Here is a 19,594-nt window from a genome sequence, read left to right on the forward strand (position 1 = left end):
CAACTGAGTTGTCCTCTGACCTCCACATGTACACTGTGGAATATGTGTGGTCATGCACTCATGCACATACACACACACACAAATACAAGAATATGCACACAGATAGTAATTTTAAGAAACACCAAAGAGGCCGAGCGTGGTGGTGCACACCTTTAGTCCTAGCACTTGGGAGGCAGAAGAAGGCGGATCTCTGGTCTACAAAGCAAGTTCCAGGACAGCCAGGACTATCACACAGAGAAACCCTGTTTTAGGGAGGAAAACACACACACACACACACACACACACACACACACACACACACACACACACACACACACACACACACACACACACGAAAATACGTCAAGTGTAATCACAGAACTACAATACACTGGGATTAAAGGATAAACTCACCATTTGTTCAACAAACCATAAAAATCACAAGGAAAAAAATTGGGAAACTATATAGAACCTGCAGATTAAAATTTTTTATGCATGACAGTGAGTACTGGAGGCAGAGACAGGCAGCTAGATCTCTGTCAATTTGAGGTCAGCATGGGCTACTCTGTGATCCTGTGTTTTTATTTTCTGGTATTTTGAGACAGGGTCTCTCCATGTCGTGCTAGATGTCCAGGGGTTTGCTATGAAGATCAGGCTAGACTCCAATTCACAGAGATCCCCTGCATCTGCCTCCCTGAATGCTGAGATTAAAGATATATGTGTTACCACACATAGCTGACCCTGGTTTTTTAGAAGCAGGAAGTGTACTGTGGCTATTTTTAACTTTAATTTTTAAAGACATACTAAACCATTGTGTATCTTTATGAAAACTGATTTTAAAGTTTTACAAATTACACTTAGGGGCTGCAGAGAACTCAGAGGTAAAGAACATCTGCTGCTCTTGCAGAGGACCTGGTTTGAGCAGCTCACAATCTGTTCTGGGGATCCTACACCCTCTTCTGGCCTCTAGGGACACTGCATATATACTACATATATATGGTGCACACGGCACATAAGTAAAACTTTCAATAATTGTGCAATAAAAATTAAAAATAAAAAGTGTTGACTGAGTGTTGGTGGCACAGGTCTTTAATCCCAGTACTCAGGAGGCAGACACAGGTGGATCTCGTTGAGTTCAAGGCCAACTTGGTTTACAAAGTGAGTTCCATGACAGCAAAGGCTACACAGAGACTCTATAAAAACTAACAACATCAACAAAACCCCTTAAAAATAATAAAATAAAAAAGCAAAAAAATAAAGTGTTTATTTTAAATAAAAATAATTATTAAAAAAATAAATAGGGGAGGTGACCCCAATTTGGGAGGTGAAAGAAGGAAGATGAAGAGTAACAGGAGTTCAAAGTCAAGACCAGCCTGTCCCACACACGAGCCTGTCACAGAAAACAAAACACACTCAAACCAAAACCAAAATAAGGAAAAGACTGGTTGATGTTGGAGTCATATCTTTCAAATCAGCAATAGGTGCCAAATATTGAGAGTCAACTGAGACACAAGTAATACCAGGGGTTCCATGTCTATCTATTAAATGTTAGCAAGGTTAGCTTGGTGAGATTATGTGCATCAGTTAGTTTCAAGGGTCTGCAATTTGCTATGTAGACCAGTTTGGCTTTGAAATCAAAGATCCACCTACCTTGGCCCCTAGTGCTCAGATTAAAGGCATGCACCACTATGTTTAGCTAATTTTTTTCTTTTCTTTCTTTTTTTTTAGTTTGGTTTTTCAAGACAGGGCTTCCTCTATGTAATAGTCCAGGCTGTTCTGGAACTCACTGTAGATCAGGCTGGCCTCGATTAATGGTGTGTGCCATCTCTGCCCAGCTCAGACCAGAGGCAATTAATACTAATAATGAAAAGCTGAGTAAAATATGTAGTATTCAGTAAGTTCTTTTGTTTTGTTTTTGGTTTGTGGCTACATGGTCTGTATCTCAGATATGCTCTTATGTGGCCAAGGATGGTGTTGGACTCCTGATTCTACCTATATAAGTTCTTTTGCTTTGTTTGAGACAAAGTCTCACTATGTAGTCCTGGCTGGCCTAGAACTCATTTACAGACAGGCTGGATCCTCCTGCTTCTACCTCCCCAATGTGGAGATTACAGCCATGAGCACGATCTCAGACTTAAGCTTTAAAAGAATGAATTAGACATGTATAAAATGAGAAATTCAATATTACTTCTAAAAGACAAAAGAAAAGTTTACCTCTATCAACTTCTTTTTCTCACATATCCTATGGAAAACATATATTCTAAAGTATGATACTTATTGCTTGATATTAATGAAGGGCAAATATTTGAAACAATTGTCAACAAAATTATATCCTATTTTTTTTGGTCTATATATGTTGCTGTGGTGTGCATTAGTGCATGTGTGTCTATGTGTGTGTACACACACGTGTAGAATGTATTTGTGAATGTTTGTAAAGGCCAAAGGTTGACACTGGGTGTCTTCTTTGATCATTCTCTATCTTACTTATTGAGATAGAGTCTTTTTCTGAATCTGAAACTTGCCATAGTTCAGCTAGCCACCTTGCTCTGCAGATCTCCTGTCTTCACTTCCCCGTCTCTGGTGTTACATGATGGCCAGCAGGCCCACCTAGCTTTTACGTAGGGGTTGGGTAAGACCCTCATGCTTGCATGGCAAGTGCTCTGTCAGCAGAGCCATCATGTCTGCAACCCCTTTATTTTCATTTTGAGGCAACTTAGAAATGTCAAAAAATGAACAGGTCTAAAGTATCATACCATAGTTATGACTATGCCAACACAGATTAAGCAGGAAGAATTAACTTTTCTTCCCAAAGAAAAGAATGGAGAGTTTATAAGACGCCTTACAACTACTAAGCAAATACTAACAACAGTAATAAGTCTAGTAAAGACAAGGTCTTGGAATACTGTCAGTCTGGCCTCACACTGCTAGGCTCAGGTGATCTTCCATCCTCAAGCTCCCTAAAACCCGAGACTATAGATGCACAACAAGGTAACAATTCCAGAGCTTAATGTATACTAAGCAGTCACCTAACACTGAGCTACATACCCGTATGCACTTATAGGGTACGATGCTATGTTAAGAACACACTAGAATCATCAAATCACATTAGTTATCTATCACCTGACATGTTATTTCTTGGTGATAATAACACCCCCAGTCTGTTCATATTAGCAATCTTGAATTAGGAGACGAAGAGATGGCTTAGCAAGTAAAAGCACTTACGGCACAAGTTTAACTAAGAACCTGAGTCTAATCACTGAAGTCATCAGTGGGAAGACACAATCAAGTTCTCAAGGCTGTGCTCTCACTTCCATGTGTATGCTATGAAACACCCATGCCTGCGTTTATACCCTCATATTCTCTCTCTCTAAGTGCATTAAAAAAAAAATTTATATATATATATAGACACTCCATTACTCTTAAGCATCGTTACCATTCTGTGCAGGAGGTAAGTCACTGAACCGTGGCACTCTTTGTCAACATTTCCTTTTTCACTGTAGATTCTTCATCTTCTTACATCATCCACAGACTCTGGTAGTTACCTCTGCATTATGCATTTCTTAATTTTAGATATGACACATGTAAGTAAAGTATTGTTTGTATTTTTCTTCCTGTGATAAAGGCATTTTTAAAGCCACATACCAGCAGTCAGCAAATATTTAACCAACTCCAGGTGTCCCTCCTGGGAAGCCTCCATGAGAGGTGTGGAGCAGCCAAGTTCTATGTCAGCCCCTGCCTTAATCAGGAAATCTGCAACTTCAGAAAAGCCTCCACAGCAAGCCAAGGTAAGGGCAGTTTCTTGGGTTTCTTCTGTCTGGGCATTTATATTTGCACCTGGAAGCACAACAAAAGACAGAACTAGCTAAAGAGAATTATAATATAGTATTCAAATAAGATGATAATCATCTACCATCTCTGCTTAGGCTGTTCCTTCTAGAGGATTGAGAATTTTATTAAGATTGAAAGTTCTTAATAACTAGGCTATACAAAATTTATTTTCTCATCAGTGCAAAAACAGTATCTACTTCAGCTAATACACAAAAGAACATTAATTTTTATAATGTACAATGGCTTTACCTTGTGCCAACAGCAGTGCCACCATCTCTTCATGCCCTTCTCGAGCAGCTTCCATCAAGGGTGTGTATCCTTCATCATTAACTTCTTCAAGATTTGCTCCTCTTTCAATAAGCAGTGCTGCCAATTCAACATGTCCGCCACAAGCAGCTAGAGTCAATGGAGACTCAAAGGAATCAGCAGGCATATTCACTTGAGCACCACTGTCCAACAGCAAACGTGCCACTTCTACATGTCCATCCTACAGATGTTCAGAGAGAAAACAAAACAAAGAACTTTTTATTTTCAGTTTCTGCTTTTAAGTAGAAAGCAAACAAGGGTCTAAAGAAAGATTAGCTGATGTAGGTTATATAACATACGCTATTATCATTCTACCTGAACCTTACTTAATGCCCATTAATACTATTTTTTAAATGCTTAAGAGCACTGACTGTTCTTTCAGAGGACGCAGGCTCAATTCCTAGTACCCACATGCAGCTCACAACTGCCTGTAACTCCAGGATCAATGCCCTCACAGAGACATACATGCAGACAAAATGCCAAATGCACATAAAGCAGAAATTAATTAAGTTTTTAAAATTATCTTAATTCTCACAAAAAATTTTAAAACAAATTGAACTTCATAATAAATAGTCACAATTACAAATAACTTTCAAATTTTATATTCTTTGACGTTCAAGACAACTACCAAATCCAGTCAATGGTACCTCAAAAAGAATTACCATTCATACAACTATCAGGTCAAATATGACCATATTCTTAAATTTAGAGAGTTTCTATTTTTAAGTGTAGACACTGTACTAGATCTTCCTTAGAATGGAAAGCTTGACAAAAACAAACAAAAAACCAAACCAATCCCCCACCCCCCATAAAACCTGTCATAATTTGAATTGTAAAGTTGTTACCAATTGGGATTTTGTTACTTAGCTAAGTCCCTATGGATTAGTACTGTTTTATCTTTGCCTCATCATAGCAATCTATTGCACCAAGGAAAAGAGTACTTTAAAAACATAAAGATTTTACTTACATGTAAATTATGTAACAGGGTCTTACATATACTAAGCCCATATTTTAACCACTGAGCTCCACTCTAGTCCTCAATTTTTTTGTTTTAAAGATTTATTTTTATTTATGTGTATATTTTGTGCCAATGAGTTTATGGAGGCCTAAGGGCACCGGATCCCCTAGAGCTAGAGTTACAGGCAGTTTGGAGCCACCATATGGGTGCTGGGATGATGTGAAGTTAGGTCCTCTGCATGAGCAGTAAGCACTCTGTGGTTGATTAGCTGAGACTGGCCCCCAAAGATTCATATATTTAAGTGTCTAGTCCTTAGTGGGTACAATGTTGTGGAGGATTAGGAGATGTTGTGGTCTTTTTGGAGGAGGTATGTCACTGGGGATGGGCTCTGAGATTCCAAAGTCCACACCAGGGGTTGTGTGCATGCGTGCGTGCGTGCGTGCGTGCGTGTGTGTGTGTGTCTGCCTGCCTGCCTGCCTCTGCCTGAGGATCAGGATGTAGCTCTTAGCTACTGACCCAGTACCATGCATGCTACCATATTCCTGCCATGATGATAATGGACTAACCCTCTGAAACTATAATCAAGCCCCCAATTAAAAGATTTCTTTAGTAAGAGTTACCTTGGTCATGGTATCTCTTTATAGCAACAGAACAGTGACTAAGACACTTCATTTCTGAGCCATGTCTCCAGGCTCTCAGTACTCAATTTTAAATTCTTGACTTCAAGGGCTAGAGGTCCTGAGTTCAATTCCCAGAAACCACATGGTGGCTCATAACCATCTGTAGTGAGATCTGGTGCCCTTTTCTGGTGTGCAGACATATGTGCAGGCAGAACACTATATATAAAATAAATCTTTACATTCTTGACTTCAAAAATAGTATTTGCTTTAATACTTGTTACAAGTATATGAAATCAAATGTTACATTATTCTAATTTCAAAAATGATCACACTATCCCTAATAAATAAATTTGGTTGGCTGGAGCGATGGCTCCAGGATTAAGAGCACTGGATGCTCTTTCCAGTGGACCTGGGTTCAATTTTCAGCACCCTCATGTTAGCTGACAACTGGCATACATGTAGTTACAGAGATACATGTCAGGAGAACATCTATACATGTAAAATAAATACATGTGGAGAAAAAAGAAAACTACCTCACAAATTATCCAGCCAATAAATGAATGGGTCAATGAACTGAGTATCTGTTTCTCAATACAACCTTTCATCGTGGGTTTTGAGGACCCAATTTAGGACATTCAGTTTGTGTGTCATATTTTTACTTGCTGAACCAACTCACTGGCCTTCTTTATAGCATTTTAATATGAAAATATAAGGCTGGGTGGTGGTGGTGCACACCTTTAATCCCAGCACTTGGGAGGCAAAAGCAGGCAGATCTCTGTGAGTATGAAGGTAGTCTGGTCTACAAAGCCAAGTGTCAGGATAGGCTCCAAAGCTACACAAGGAAACCCTGTCTAAAAAACAAAACAAAAAAACTTTTTTATATATACCTCTATCTATCTATCTATCTATCTATCTATCTATCTATCTATCTATCTATCTATCTATCTATCTGGGGGTCATGATAGCTCACAACCTATAATCTAGCACTCATGAAATTGGCACAGGGAGGATCACAGTAAGTTGCAAACAGCTAGCTTCAGCTTCAGACCAATGTGGGTTAATGTGAAGCCAATAAGAAAACAAACAAAACACCAGATAGAATGTTGGAAATAGGTTAACATCTCAAAAATTAGAGTTTTATTAATATCTTTGGGAATGGAGTTAAGAGGTTTGATTCTCAAGACCCATACTCAAGTTCCAGGGGATCGGACACCTTTTTCTGAACTCCATGGGCACTGCACACACATACATGCAGGAAGTATACCATACACATAAAATAAAAATAAAGAAAGAGCTGCGTGGTGCCTTTAACCCAGCACTTGGGAGGCAGAGGCAGGCAGATCCCTATGAGTTCAAGGCCAGCCTGGTCTACAGAGTGAGCTCCAGGACAGTAAGGGCTACACAAAGAAAACCTGTCTCGAAAAACCAAACCAAACCAAACCCTAAAAACATTACAATAATATTACTAGCTGCAATCACCCTCTAAAGTCCATATATTAAAGCATTACTTGTTTTTTTTTTTTACTTAGAATTCAGCTAAAAATACAAGTCAACATTAACAACTAGACTCAGTTGAAGTGGTTGCCATATAAACATAAGGACATGAGTTTGGTCACCAGAACCCTAGTAAAAAAAAAATTTAATATAAAAAAAGAATAAAACTAGGTGTGTTGGTGCATAATATTCAGATCACTAAATCTCAAAGCCAGCCTGCCTATTCTATTTAGGTGATTCCAGGCTTGTGAGAGACTCTGCTTCAACAAGTAAGGTGGATGGAGCATACAGAGAAATAAGACCCAAGGCTGTCTGTCCTGGGGGCTTCTAAAGGCACAAGTACCTGTACACATACACCCACACCCCAGAAACAACAACACAACAATAATTCTCAGACAAATCCACGAATTTCCCCACAAAATGACAAGTGATCACAATTGAGTTACCATGCAAGCCTCCATTAAGGCAGTGTGCATCTCATCAGTTTTGTGCTCTTGATCCGCACCAGCTTCAAGCAGAAAGCGAACCATATCCAAATGACCTTAAAAATAGGGGTAAAGAATTGACTATCAATTAAATGCATGAGTATTAAATTAAAGAGTTTTATTTTCAAAGGTCTACCTATATTCTAGTGTTTTAATTTGAATTTAATAAATCAATCAATGACAGTCTTATAAAGTCAACTGAAAACAAGTAGATACGTTCTCAATAAGTTTTAAAGACTGACTTTCTAAAGGACATATTTTTGGTTAAGTAATCATGCTTGTTCTCTCATTTAATTTATATAAACTATCAAAACACTAGAATCAAATAGAAAGCCAGGTAAAGTTTATAGGAACCTATTTTCTAGAAAAACAGCTTTAAAAGCACCATAACCTCACTGTGACAATGAGCAGTCACAGAAAAGCAACTCCTTTTAAAAAGTAATTCCCATCCTTTTGATAAAACAACAACAAAAAACCTACTCTACAAGTCAATGAGAAAAATACCAACATTCCAGTGTAAAATAGGTGAAGGATATAAAATGGTAATTCAAAAGACACATCAATGGGTATTAAGCTGATAGAAGAGCTTAATATTAAATGAGACACCATTATTTTAGCTACAAAACGGCAGAGTAAAGAGAATGATGATGCCCACAACTGGAGAAGGTGAAAGGTAGGTAAAGGGGTTCTCAGACAACCAAGTGGGGTCCGAGACACCAGAAAATTGGTCCAACCTTTCTAGAAGGCAATTTGGGAGTATGTATTAAAAGCCATACCCTTTGACCCAACAATTCCACTTCCAGAATTTATCCTGGTTATTATCACAGTGTTTTTTAAATTATAGTAAAAAACTGGAACAATTAGTGGCCAGCAATACGAAATTATGGTGTATTCATTTCATGTATCTGGCAGAGATTGTGAGTTCCCTACTCAACATCCATTCTTTTTATTCTTAAGAAACAGGACTTCAGTTTTACCTAGGTGAGGGGGCTTGCCTAACTCTTAAGACTATTTTCCAGCCTTCCTTGTAGCAGAGGGGAGCCAGTGGAATGCAGTGAGTTACAAAGTGAAGTTTCTAGAAAGACTTCTTAAAAGGAATTTACTAAGTTGGAAGGCAGTTGCTACTTTGCTTTTAACCCTCTTCAACCTAAAGTATGTACTGTTAGCCTCTAGCTGCCTCCTGGACTACAGATAATACCGAGGACAGAAATCATATACTAGGATGTACAATAGAAAAATAACACTCATGAATCATTATGACAAAGTTGAATTGCAATACTAGCACAAGACAGTTTACTCTTAGGTTTCACTTCGGTACAAATCATAGTGTTTTGTGGTATATGCAGGTAAACAAATCTAGAAAATCTAACTAAAATACTATGTGACCATCAAAAATATGTTATAAGAACATTTATTGAGAAGAGCATATATTCATGATATACTACTAAATAAAATAAACAGACTATAAAACTGTTAAATTATTTTATTGTACAAATATGTATATCTTAAAAAACTTATTTAAAAATACACAGAACATTTACTAAGACACTATTTACATGCTTTTCCCCCTTTAGATGGTAATATTACAGGCCATTTAAATTCTTCTTTGTGCTACAACCATTCCCAGGTCTTCTGCATCAACCGTGTATCAGTAGATCTGTGTATACTTATTTAATGGAAGAAGATATACAACAAAGGGTATTAAATAACTGAAATTCTTAAATCTGTAAGTTGTTTGGTTGACATAATAGATAATTGAGTTAAAATATATATGTATAGTACAGAAAACACAGGCTAAAATGGGAAAAAAATAAAGTTCATAATACTCAGGTAAAGAAGGGAAATACAAGTTAATCCAAATATTCAATGCTCAAATATTTGAAGTCATTAAGAGAACAATTATAAATATTCTGACATGAAAAGTACCTTTGTAGCAGGCAAGTGTTAGAGCACTTTCTTTGAACTCATTAGAGTGAGTGTTGATGCCTGCACCGTGATCTAGAAGAACTCTGGCAACCTCCACATGACCTGCACTGGCTGCTTCCATCAGGGGCGTGTGTCCATTTTCATTATGGTCTTCTATATTTGCGCCCTCATTAAGCAGCACTTTTACAATGTCAATAAACCCTCCGGCACAGGCATAAGTTAGTGCAGTATTTCCTAACAAAGAACAAAACAAATACAAAATTATGAAATAGATGTCATGCTACTGTCGAGTAGCTGGAATTATACCTGTAAAAAAATCATCCCTATGGCTAGGCAATGGTGGTGTACACCTTTAATTCCAGCACTCTGGAGACAGAGGGAGTTGGATCTCTGTGTGTTCGAGGTCAGTCTGGTCTACAGAGCGAGTTCCAGGATAGCTAGGCCTGTTTCACAGAGAAACCTTGTCTTGAAAAACCAAAACCAACTAACCAAACAAACAAATAAAACACCCCCAGCTAAGTTCATTTTTTACTGTCATCAATTTAAAGCACATCTTTGCTTTCTGACAGAATTTCTTCAAAGCATAATACAAAATGCTATATATTTTAACAGTCTAGAAAATATAAAGGGTGTAGAAAGGCAAATATAAACACAGAAAACAGAATAGTGGTTGTTTAAAACTGAGCAGAATACAAATGGGTAGAGATCTTTACTTTTTTTAGACTTATTTATGAGTGTTTTGCCTGCATGTATGTACATGTATGTAGTATGTTCACCACATGTATGGCCTGTGCTCAAGGAGGTCAGAAGAGGGCATCAGATTATTGATATTGGAATTATAAATAGTTGTGAGCCCAAAAGTAGGCGCTGAGGCTGGAACCCTGGTCCTCTGTAGAAATCTTTCAATAGTGACAGAATTAATCTAAAATTAGATTGCATAACTCTTGCACACTCAAACCATGAATTCCACAATACGAGTTATCTCAATAATGTTTGTTTTATTTTTGAAATGGTTCAGCTTTGCAACTTAGGCTTGCCTTAAACTCTCTGACCCCCTTGTCTAAGCCAGAATTACAGGTATGAATTACCTACTTTGGTTTTTTGTTTGTTGTGTTTTTGTTTTTTCTTAAAAAGGGGAAAGCTATATTTGTGTTGAGCCTCAAATGGTGAGCAGGTACCTGTAAAATGATATCTAGTACCAGGCAAAAAGCACCTAAAATTATGTGACAAAAATGCTTACTACCTCCCCAGATGAAGTTGAAGAACTTTATTAAAAATTATATTTAGTGAGGAGCTGGAGAGATGGCTCAGTGCTAAGAGGACTGGATGTTCTTTCAGAGGACCCAGGTTCAATTCCCAGCACCCACATGGCAGCTCACAACTGTCTGTAACTCCAGTTCCAGGGGATCTGACATACACGCAAGCGAAACACCAATGCCATAAAAAGAGAGAAAAAGAAAAAAATTATATTTAGCTATGAGTATCATGTGTGAGTACAGGCACACATATGCATTGGTGTGCATGCATGTAGAAGCCAAAAGTCAAACTTCAGGAGCTGGTCTTCTATCTCATGGGGCTCTAGGATCCACTTGGGTCATAGGTTTGAACAGCAAGTGCTTTTATCAGTTGAGCCTTCTCGTCAGTCCAGAAACTACACTTTTAAAAATCACTCTCTCTGGTGTATAGTAGGAGACAGAGTCTATTGAAAAAGTGAACAAATTCAGGGCTGAAGAGATGGCTCATTAGTTAAAATCATGAAATTCAACAGGCAGTGGTGGTGCACACCTTTAATCCTAGGATTTGGGAGGCATAGGAAGTCAGATCTTTGAGTTGGAGTTCCAGGACAGCCAGTACTATTACACAGAGAAACCTTGTGTCGGGGAACGGAGGACAGGGGGGGAATGGGGGACGGGGGATGGGAGATAGGGGACAGGGGATGGGGGGGGGACGGGGGGGGGAGAAAGCTCTCAGTTATTCTTGTGACATGTCTTTGCTTCACCATCGCGTACTCGAATGCTTTCAAACTATAAACCCAGTTGAACTCAGGGTTTTGTGCATGCTTGGCAAGTACTATACCAACTTATCTAAATTCCCAGTCTCAAATCTAAATTTATTATCATACTTCTAATAGATATCAGTAGTCTATTAAAACTTTCTTTATTGCATTTAAAAAAAGAGGAGGGACAAGTTGGAGGTGAGCAGCATTTTCTTACTAATAAATGTATTCATCATACCATAAAAGAAAACTCTGATACTATAAACACAAAGTCAAAGGAGCTATACTTAAATGAGATAAAGAACTACAGGAGATATGGCTCATAACTTTTTCTTTACATTTCTCTGGGACAAAAGAAAAGAAGCTATTTGTAGCAGAAAACTGTTCAACTTGACAAAATGGAACCTATACTATTTTTGAGATGGTTTTATTACACAGACTAGACCTGTCCTGGAAGACCCTATACATCCAACATGTGTTTCAAACACACATCAATTGTCCTGCCTAAGCTCCTAAATGCTAAGATTATATGCAAGTGCCACTACGCCTGGTTCTAGTTTATGCTGGAAATAGGATCTTTCTACCAACCCCAGACTATCCTTAAACTCAAGAAGCCCCCTACTTCAGCCTCCTGAGTGCTAGGATTTCAGTAAGGCTGCATGGCTGGTTTAAAGACTTTTCAGCTGAGTATGGTGGTGCATGCTATACTCCCCACACTCTTAAAGGCTGAAAAAAAGGATTTTTTGAGTGCAAGGGTTATCCTGGTCTACACACTGAGAACATAGTTCAACAAAGTCTTTTAAAGATATAAAAGTCAAGATTTCCATTTATTTCCCCCAATAATCTAATTTCTAAAAATTACATTTATTTGTTTTGTGTGTGAATGAGGTGGTATATATGTATGCCATGGCCTGGGCATGAAATAAGAGGTCAACTTTCAAGAGTTCGTTCTCTCCTTCTGCCATGTGCATCCTGGAAATTGAACTCAAGTTATTAAACCTGGCAGCAAGTACCTTACCCACTGTGCCATCTCACCAATGCTCTAGTAATCAAATGTTTATCATGTTATAATAATTATATATTTTGGGGTGTTTTTTATTTTTGTTTTACTTTTGAGATAGGATTTCTTCTAAGTACCCTTGGCTGTCCTGGAACTTGCTGTGTAGACCAGGCCAGCCTTGAATTCACAGAGATCCACCTACCTCATGAGTGCTGGGATTAAAGGCGTGTGCCACCACTACCTGGCAGTCAATTTTTAATATAATAAAACTATGTTCATTTTCTTTCATATCAATGTATACATACCTGTTGCTGACTGGGAGTTGACATCTGCATCATGAAGAAGTAATAATTTCACAATATCTAAGTAACCTCCACTGGAAGCTGCCATCAGAGGAGTTATATCTCCTTTATTCCCTCTATCTTCAACATTAGCATGCATAGCTAGTAGCACCTTTAAAAACACACAAAGCTGTTATTATTGCTTGCTATTAATAGTACTTACAGACAAAATATATAATCTGAGAAGATAACCTTTTGAGATAGGGATAAAGAATAAGTAAAAATAATTACCTTTTAGGAAAATCCAATTTTTACTGGTCAGGATGACAGTTCAGATCATATATTTTTCTAATCCCATTTGAGAGACAGTATCTTATGCATCTGAGGCTGGTCTCAAACTAACGAGGCAGCCAAGGACAACCTTGAATCCCAGGTCCTCCTGTCTCCACAACCTAGATGCTAGAATTATAGGCAGGTACCACCACTCCTAGCTATTACATGTTAATCTTTAAATAAAGATCTTATTAGCCATCCTATTATATATGTCTGCTCTTACAAAAAAATTTGTGCTATGTTTGAGATTGTCTAGTGAGAGAATAAAAACTGTTTATTTCTAAAGATTGCTCCATATTGAAGGAAAAAACATTAGAACCAGGATAATCTGAATACAGTAAAAATAAACTTCTGCTTTCCCTTAAGCTCTATTTTATTGTTTTCTGGCCTTGCAGTCGTTATTTGCTTGCCCTATTCTTCCAGGTGCTAAAATTATGGGTGGGTGCCACCACCTTCACTGTGCCTGATTTTTTTTTTTTTAAACTATTTTACTAATTCTTTGTGTGTGAATAGGTATGCAAGGATCACAGCACACAGGTGGAAGTCAGAGGACAACTTGTAGGAATTGAATCTCTCATTTCACTATGTGGGCTGCAGTAATCAAACTCAAAGTCGGGTCCTTAGGCTTGGCAGCAGGTGACCTTTCCTGCTGAGCCATCTCACCTGACCAGTTATCTAGTTAATTTAAAAAAATTTTGTGTGTATGGGTGTTTCATCTGCCTGTATGTCTACACACCACATCAACGCATGGTGCCTAATGCATCATATCCTCTGGAACTGGAGTTACCGATTGTGAGCTACCATGTGGTACTGGGTCCTCTTGAAGAGCAGCCAGTGCTTTTAACCACTAAGCCATCTCTCAAGATCCAGTTATACACTATTTTTTTTCCTTTTCCAAAACAGAGTTTCTCTGTATAGCCCTGGTTGTCTTAGAACTCACTCTGTAGACCAGGCTAGCATTGAACTCAGAGATCCACTTGCATTTGCCTCCCAAGTACTGGAATTAAAAATTTGTGTCACTACTACCTGGCTTATATACTATTTTTAAAAGTTTAGAACTGAGGACATGGCTTAGTTGATTATGTTAACCAGGAAAACCTGAGGGCTGGAGTTCCCAGGACTTGAGAGGCAGATGCAGGAGACCTCCAGAACAAGTTGGCTAGCTAGAGGAGCAAACTGACAAACTCCAGGGTCACCAGGGTAAAAGACCCTATCTCAGTGAACAAAGTGGTAAGCAGTCAAGGAAGACACACCTAATATCAACTTCTGCCTACACAAGCACCTGCACACATACTCAAATACACGCACGCACAGAAGAGCTTAAAATAGGGGTTTTAAGTGATTCTTATTTAATAGTATTAGCTTTCAATACATGACATAAAAATAAACCATGCCTAACTATACACACACACACACACACACACACACACACACACACACACACACACACACACACGAATTGTGCATATTTCTAAAAGGGAAGGGAAGGTCTCTGGCCTCTAATTACAGTTTCTTTTACAAGTAATAATAAAAATAAAACACCCAAGACCCTCTATAATTTAAACACTAACAATTATTTTGGGGCTGGGGCTATAACTCAGGGATAAGACATTTACCTCACACGCACAAGGCCCTGGATTTGATGACCCTCAGCACTACTAAAATTAATAAAGATTATTTCTGCTTACTTGTGCCAGTTCATAATATCCTGCTGAACAAGCCAAACACAGCAGGCTTTCTCCTTCTTCTGTATGTTCATTTACACTTCTGCCTTCATCTAACAATTTGCGAACAGCATTCACATCTCCATCTGAACAAGCTTCTGCCAGACTACGACTAAAATCAAAAATTACATAAAATTAACTGATATAAAAAAGACTCATGATCCTATGATACAAAATTACATCAAGTAGTTAGACACATATAAAAATGCATTAAGATAAATTGACAGGAATATTTTATGTATGTGTAAATGTAATTATATATAAACTTCAACTAGGTAAAAATATGAATTTGAAAATAGCTATCATTTTTATTATTATAGATATATTTTATGAGTTATAGACAATTGTTAGCCACCATGTGAATTCTAGGAATCAAACCCAGGTCCTCTGTAAGAGCAGCAAGTGCTCCTAATACTGAACCATCTCTCCTGCCCTATTTTTACTTTTTAATAATACATATAGTATGGGTTTCATTACCAGATTTTTCAAGCATATTTCTGCTGATTTTCTTCTCCTCCTACACTTGCTTCCCCAACCAATATCCCTCAATAACTGCTGTTTTTGTCCTTCAAAATCTTTCTGGTAAACTTTTTATATCTGAAGACAATTTCAAAAACTAGCAATCCTTAAAGCTTACAGACTCAAAGGCAACTAATAGAATCACTGTTGGGTTTTAGAATCTAGAAGTAAAGTAACTTGTGTTCGTTGATATAGGTCTAATGTAGTCCAGAAGGTGCCCAAGGTCTATTATTCAATGCTGAGATTACACTCACCTTCAACTAAACCTGGATCTGGCATAGATTTTGACAGCTAGAGTGAGACTGAGGGCTGACAAGACAGCTGAGTGAGGAGAGACAAGTACTGCCAAGCCTGACAATCGAGTTCCAAACCTTACTGGCCCTCAGACTTTGTAACCTCCACTTTATGAAACACAATTAAAAAAAAAATGTAACAATACTGGAGGTCCTAGAATGATGAGCGATATTTTAAACAAGACAGCATCTTTCTACATAGCCCTGGCTGTCCTGAAACTCACTATGTAGTCTGGAACTCAGAGATCCACCTGCCTCAGCTTCCCAATTGCTGGGATTAAAGGCATGCACTACTGTGTTATTTTAGTAATTTAAGATTTTGAAATTTTTACATAACTTTACTTTGAAAGAAATACTTTATCCAAAATCACATTTAGACAATAGACTCATATAATAACAGCAGTGGGTTTTTCAGCAGAGAAAACAGTAGGATCTTAGGGTGAATAATATGTTACTTTTTAAAGCCATTTACTTAATTGTGTGTATATATACATGTGTACTTCAAACCCTTGCCACAGCGTAAGTATGTGGAAGTCAGAGGACAACTCACATGAGTTTTTTTTCTCCCTCCTTCCAACTGTAGGTCCCAACCAAGAATCAAATCCAGATTATTGGGCTTGACAGTAAGACCTTTTACCACTTGAGTCATCTTTCTAGGCCAGAGACATTAATTTCAAATCTCAAAGCATCAGCAAGAACAGTAATTCTTCTGATACAAGTCACATAGTAGAATCACTCTTCAACAAAGGTAGGCATACAGGAATCATAGTGGGGCTAGAGATGGCTCCATGGCTAAGAGAACTTGCTGCTCGTGGGTTCAGCTCACAACCATCTGTGACTTCAATTACAAAGGACCTGACACTCTCTGACTTTCACACACCACACATACATGTGACACAAATATACACAGGCAGCACATATGATATAAAATATTTTCAAAATAATTCTGTTATTATACGTAAAATTTAGAGTGTTAGCCAGTTTGTTCAGAGCTTTGTTTTGTTTTTCAGCTTTAAGTATTAAAAATAATTAAAAATGTAACTGATGTAGTACAAAGGGACTAACTACCTTTTTTCTGTTGCTGTTTTCTGGTATGGATTGATGATTAGTTTTTCTCAAAGCATTAACTTACAGTAATCATAATCTACAAATGAATCCAAAGTTCTTATAATTAAAATTACATCACATTTTTGGCTCTACTATTTGTGTTAAGAAACACTGCTATATAAAAGCTACCCATGGCAAGTCCAATTAACTGGCCTATTGTTCTTTGAGACAGGGTTTCATTATATGTCTCTGGCTGTCCTAGAACTCACTATGTCCATCAGGCTGGCCTTGAACTCACTGATCTGCTTGCCTCTGCCACCTTAATAAATCAGATTAACTGATCTTTTCCAAAGATACTATTTTTTTTCCTTTGTAACAAGTTATCTTTCGAGGCATTTGATGAACAATCTTTTAAAGGCTACCACTATACTGATTCACAAAGATATTTTTGTACATGAACCTATGGCTTCAAGTCTTACTTTGGTAAAAAGAATTGCTGTAAAATAGCTAACTGAGCTTAGCAGTGGTGGGCACACCTTTAATCCCAGCTCTCAGGGAGCAGATAGGCAGATCTCTGTGAGCTGAGTCTAGCCTGGTCTACTTAGCATATTCTAGGATATGTAAAGCATTCCAGACTAGCCAGAGCAATGTAGTTGAGACTCTGTCTCAAAGAAACAAAACATTTTATTTTCTGGTCCATGCAGTAGATTTGTAGGAGAGGGAGACCATACATGTAGTGAGCATACATACATGCAAACACTCATACACATAAAAATAAAAACTTTGAAAACAAAATGAAGCTAGGCATGGTGGTACATGCCTTAAACCCCAGCACTTAAAAGAGGCAGGCAGATCTCTGAGTGAGGCCAGCCTGGTCTACATTGAGTTCCAGGGCAGCCAGGGCTATGTAGAGAGATTATCTCTTAAATGATGAATAAAAGTATCATTTTTGTAACTGTACAGTATGTACATATTCATATACCAACTTAAAATGTTTCAAATATCCCTTGGCTCATGTTTTTCAAGAAAACTAGCAAAGTACTGAATACACACGTGTCCACTTGTCCTGTGCTGTGTGTGTTCTCTGCTCTCATCCGTGTCAGGGCAGCAGCAGCTTCATCCAGTGCACAGCTAACTGAAGATGTCAGTCTCCGGAGTACTTCAGGATCTGCGAAAGCTTTACCATCAGCAGTTGACAATTTGCCAATTCCTTAGTCAGTGCAGGAAAGAAAAAGCAAAAAAGTGTTGAAATTATATTTTAAGCACCATTACACATGCCAAAGAAACAACATAGACCCTATAAATGAACCTGACAGCAAATAAATAAGGTAGAAGATTTCAGTTCTACCACTAACGTCAAAGCCATAGCATAACAACCCATGTTTTAGTATTTCCATCTTTATAATATACATACATACTAGCTTTTCCTGTACCTAATTCTGAATTTGACTTAATATGATCCTTATTATAGCAACTGAGTAATAACTTCATTATTACTGTCATATTAATAAAATCTCTAGTAGAGGACACTTGTCCATTCTATTTTTAGTAGCAACGAAGGAGGGACTCTGTAATTTATCCTAATAAACAATTCAACATTTTTCTCCCTTTTGGTCAAATATCCACTTAACATCTTCTGGGGTAACATTTTAAATTGAGTCTGACAGATACCATAAATGGAAAACCAAAATATGTAACACCCAATGAATTTATGTAATTTATAAATAGGTTCCATAATTTCCCTTATATCTTTTTTCTAGACTAGATGAAATTTAATTTTTTTTCCTTTGATATGAAATGTTAAAAGGCTGTCAACTATCTTTCTGAATCTCTAACAGTATAGTTTGAGGTTTTGGTTTTCACTATTGTTATTATTATTTTTGCATGTGCATGTATGTATATGAGAATATGTGTATGTAGTGTATGCACATGTGTGTATAGGTGTGCATGCCTCCCAAGGGACAGAATTGTAAGAATGTACCACAACAGGTGGCTAGACTTCCTTCTTTTGTTTTGTTTTTGTGAGAAAAGGTCTTGTTATGGAGGCTAAACTGGCCTTGGATTTGAGGAATTCTCTAGCTTCAGTGTCCCAGGTGATAGGATTATAGGCTTGTGCTACCACACCCTGCTCTAGATTTCTGTATTTTAGGGAAGACAAAAGGCTTTCATTGCAGTGCAATGGGAACTTTGTATAGTAAATAATGAGCAGACTGTACATCATAAAATAATAAATAGGGGCTGGAGAGATGGCTCAGCAGGTAAGCTCAGTGGTTGCTCTTCCAGAAGACCCAGGCTCAATTCCCGGCACCCACATAGCAGCTCACGTTTGTCTATAATTCCAGTTCTAGGGCTTCTGAAACCCTCACAGACACATGTAGGCCAAACAAAAAACACAAACTAATCATAAAAAAATAAAGTATTATTTTGAGAAAACAAAATATGTGTGCTTTGTTTCTTTTTTTAAGTCTATAATTTGTAACTATGATCCATGTGCCTTAGCTTCCCTTACCAGTGAGAAAACATGTTTATCATATATTTGGATCAGTTTTTTGTGTACATAGGTATTTTAGTTTTATGTATTTTAAGAGATCCATGTGGGTGCTGGGAATTGAACTCAGGTGCTCTATAGAACAACAGCCAGTGCTCTTAACTGCTGAGACACGTCTCCAGCCCCTGAATCTTTTTTTTTTTTTTTTTTTGAGACAAAGTTTCATACTGTAGCTCCAACTGGCTTGAAATCTCTATGTAGCCCAGGCTGGCCAAGAAAAAAAAAAAAACAAAAAAACAGCCCTACAGAGGGCTAGT

The 19,594-nt window shown here is 37.7% G+C and overlaps 1 protein-coding gene across 10 annotated transcripts in view; it reads right to left on the bottom strand.

Moving 5' to 3' along the window:
- Nucleotides 1-19,594, bottom strand: part of LOC101832879 (ankyrin repeat and KH domain-containing protein 1) — a 103,805-nt gene that overhangs the window by 68,890 nt on the left and 15,321 nt on the right. For all 10 annotated transcript variants that reach the window (XR_005875771.1, XM_013112718.3, XM_040741952.1 and 7 more), the window contains exons 3-9: nucleotides 17,843-17,999; nucleotides 14,895-15,042; nucleotides 12,898-13,045; nucleotides 9,597-9,830; nucleotides 7,632-7,726; nucleotides 4,057-4,294; nucleotides 3,622-3,813 (exon numbers count right to left, since the gene is read on the bottom strand). Coding sequence is in view for 9 of the 10 variants with exons in the window: in XM_013112718.3 (XP_012968172.1) it covers nucleotides 3,622-3,813; nucleotides 4,057-4,294; nucleotides 7,632-7,726; nucleotides 9,597-9,830; nucleotides 12,898-13,045; nucleotides 14,895-15,042; nucleotides 17,843-17,999 (1,212 nt within the window). In the remaining variant the exon portion in view is untranslated. The remainder of the gene's footprint in view (nucleotides 1-3,621; nucleotides 3,814-4,056; nucleotides 4,295-7,631; nucleotides 7,727-9,596; nucleotides 9,831-12,897; nucleotides 13,046-14,894; nucleotides 15,043-17,842; nucleotides 18,000-19,594) is intronic.

This window comes from Mesocricetus auratus, unplaced genomic scaffold (genome assembly GCF_017639785.1).
Source record: "Mesocricetus auratus isolate SY011 unplaced genomic scaffold, BCM_Maur_2.0 Super-Scaffold_6730, whole genome shotgun sequence".
NCBI classification, from domain to species: Eukaryota; Metazoa; Chordata; class Mammalia; order Rodentia; family Cricetidae; genus Mesocricetus; species Mesocricetus auratus.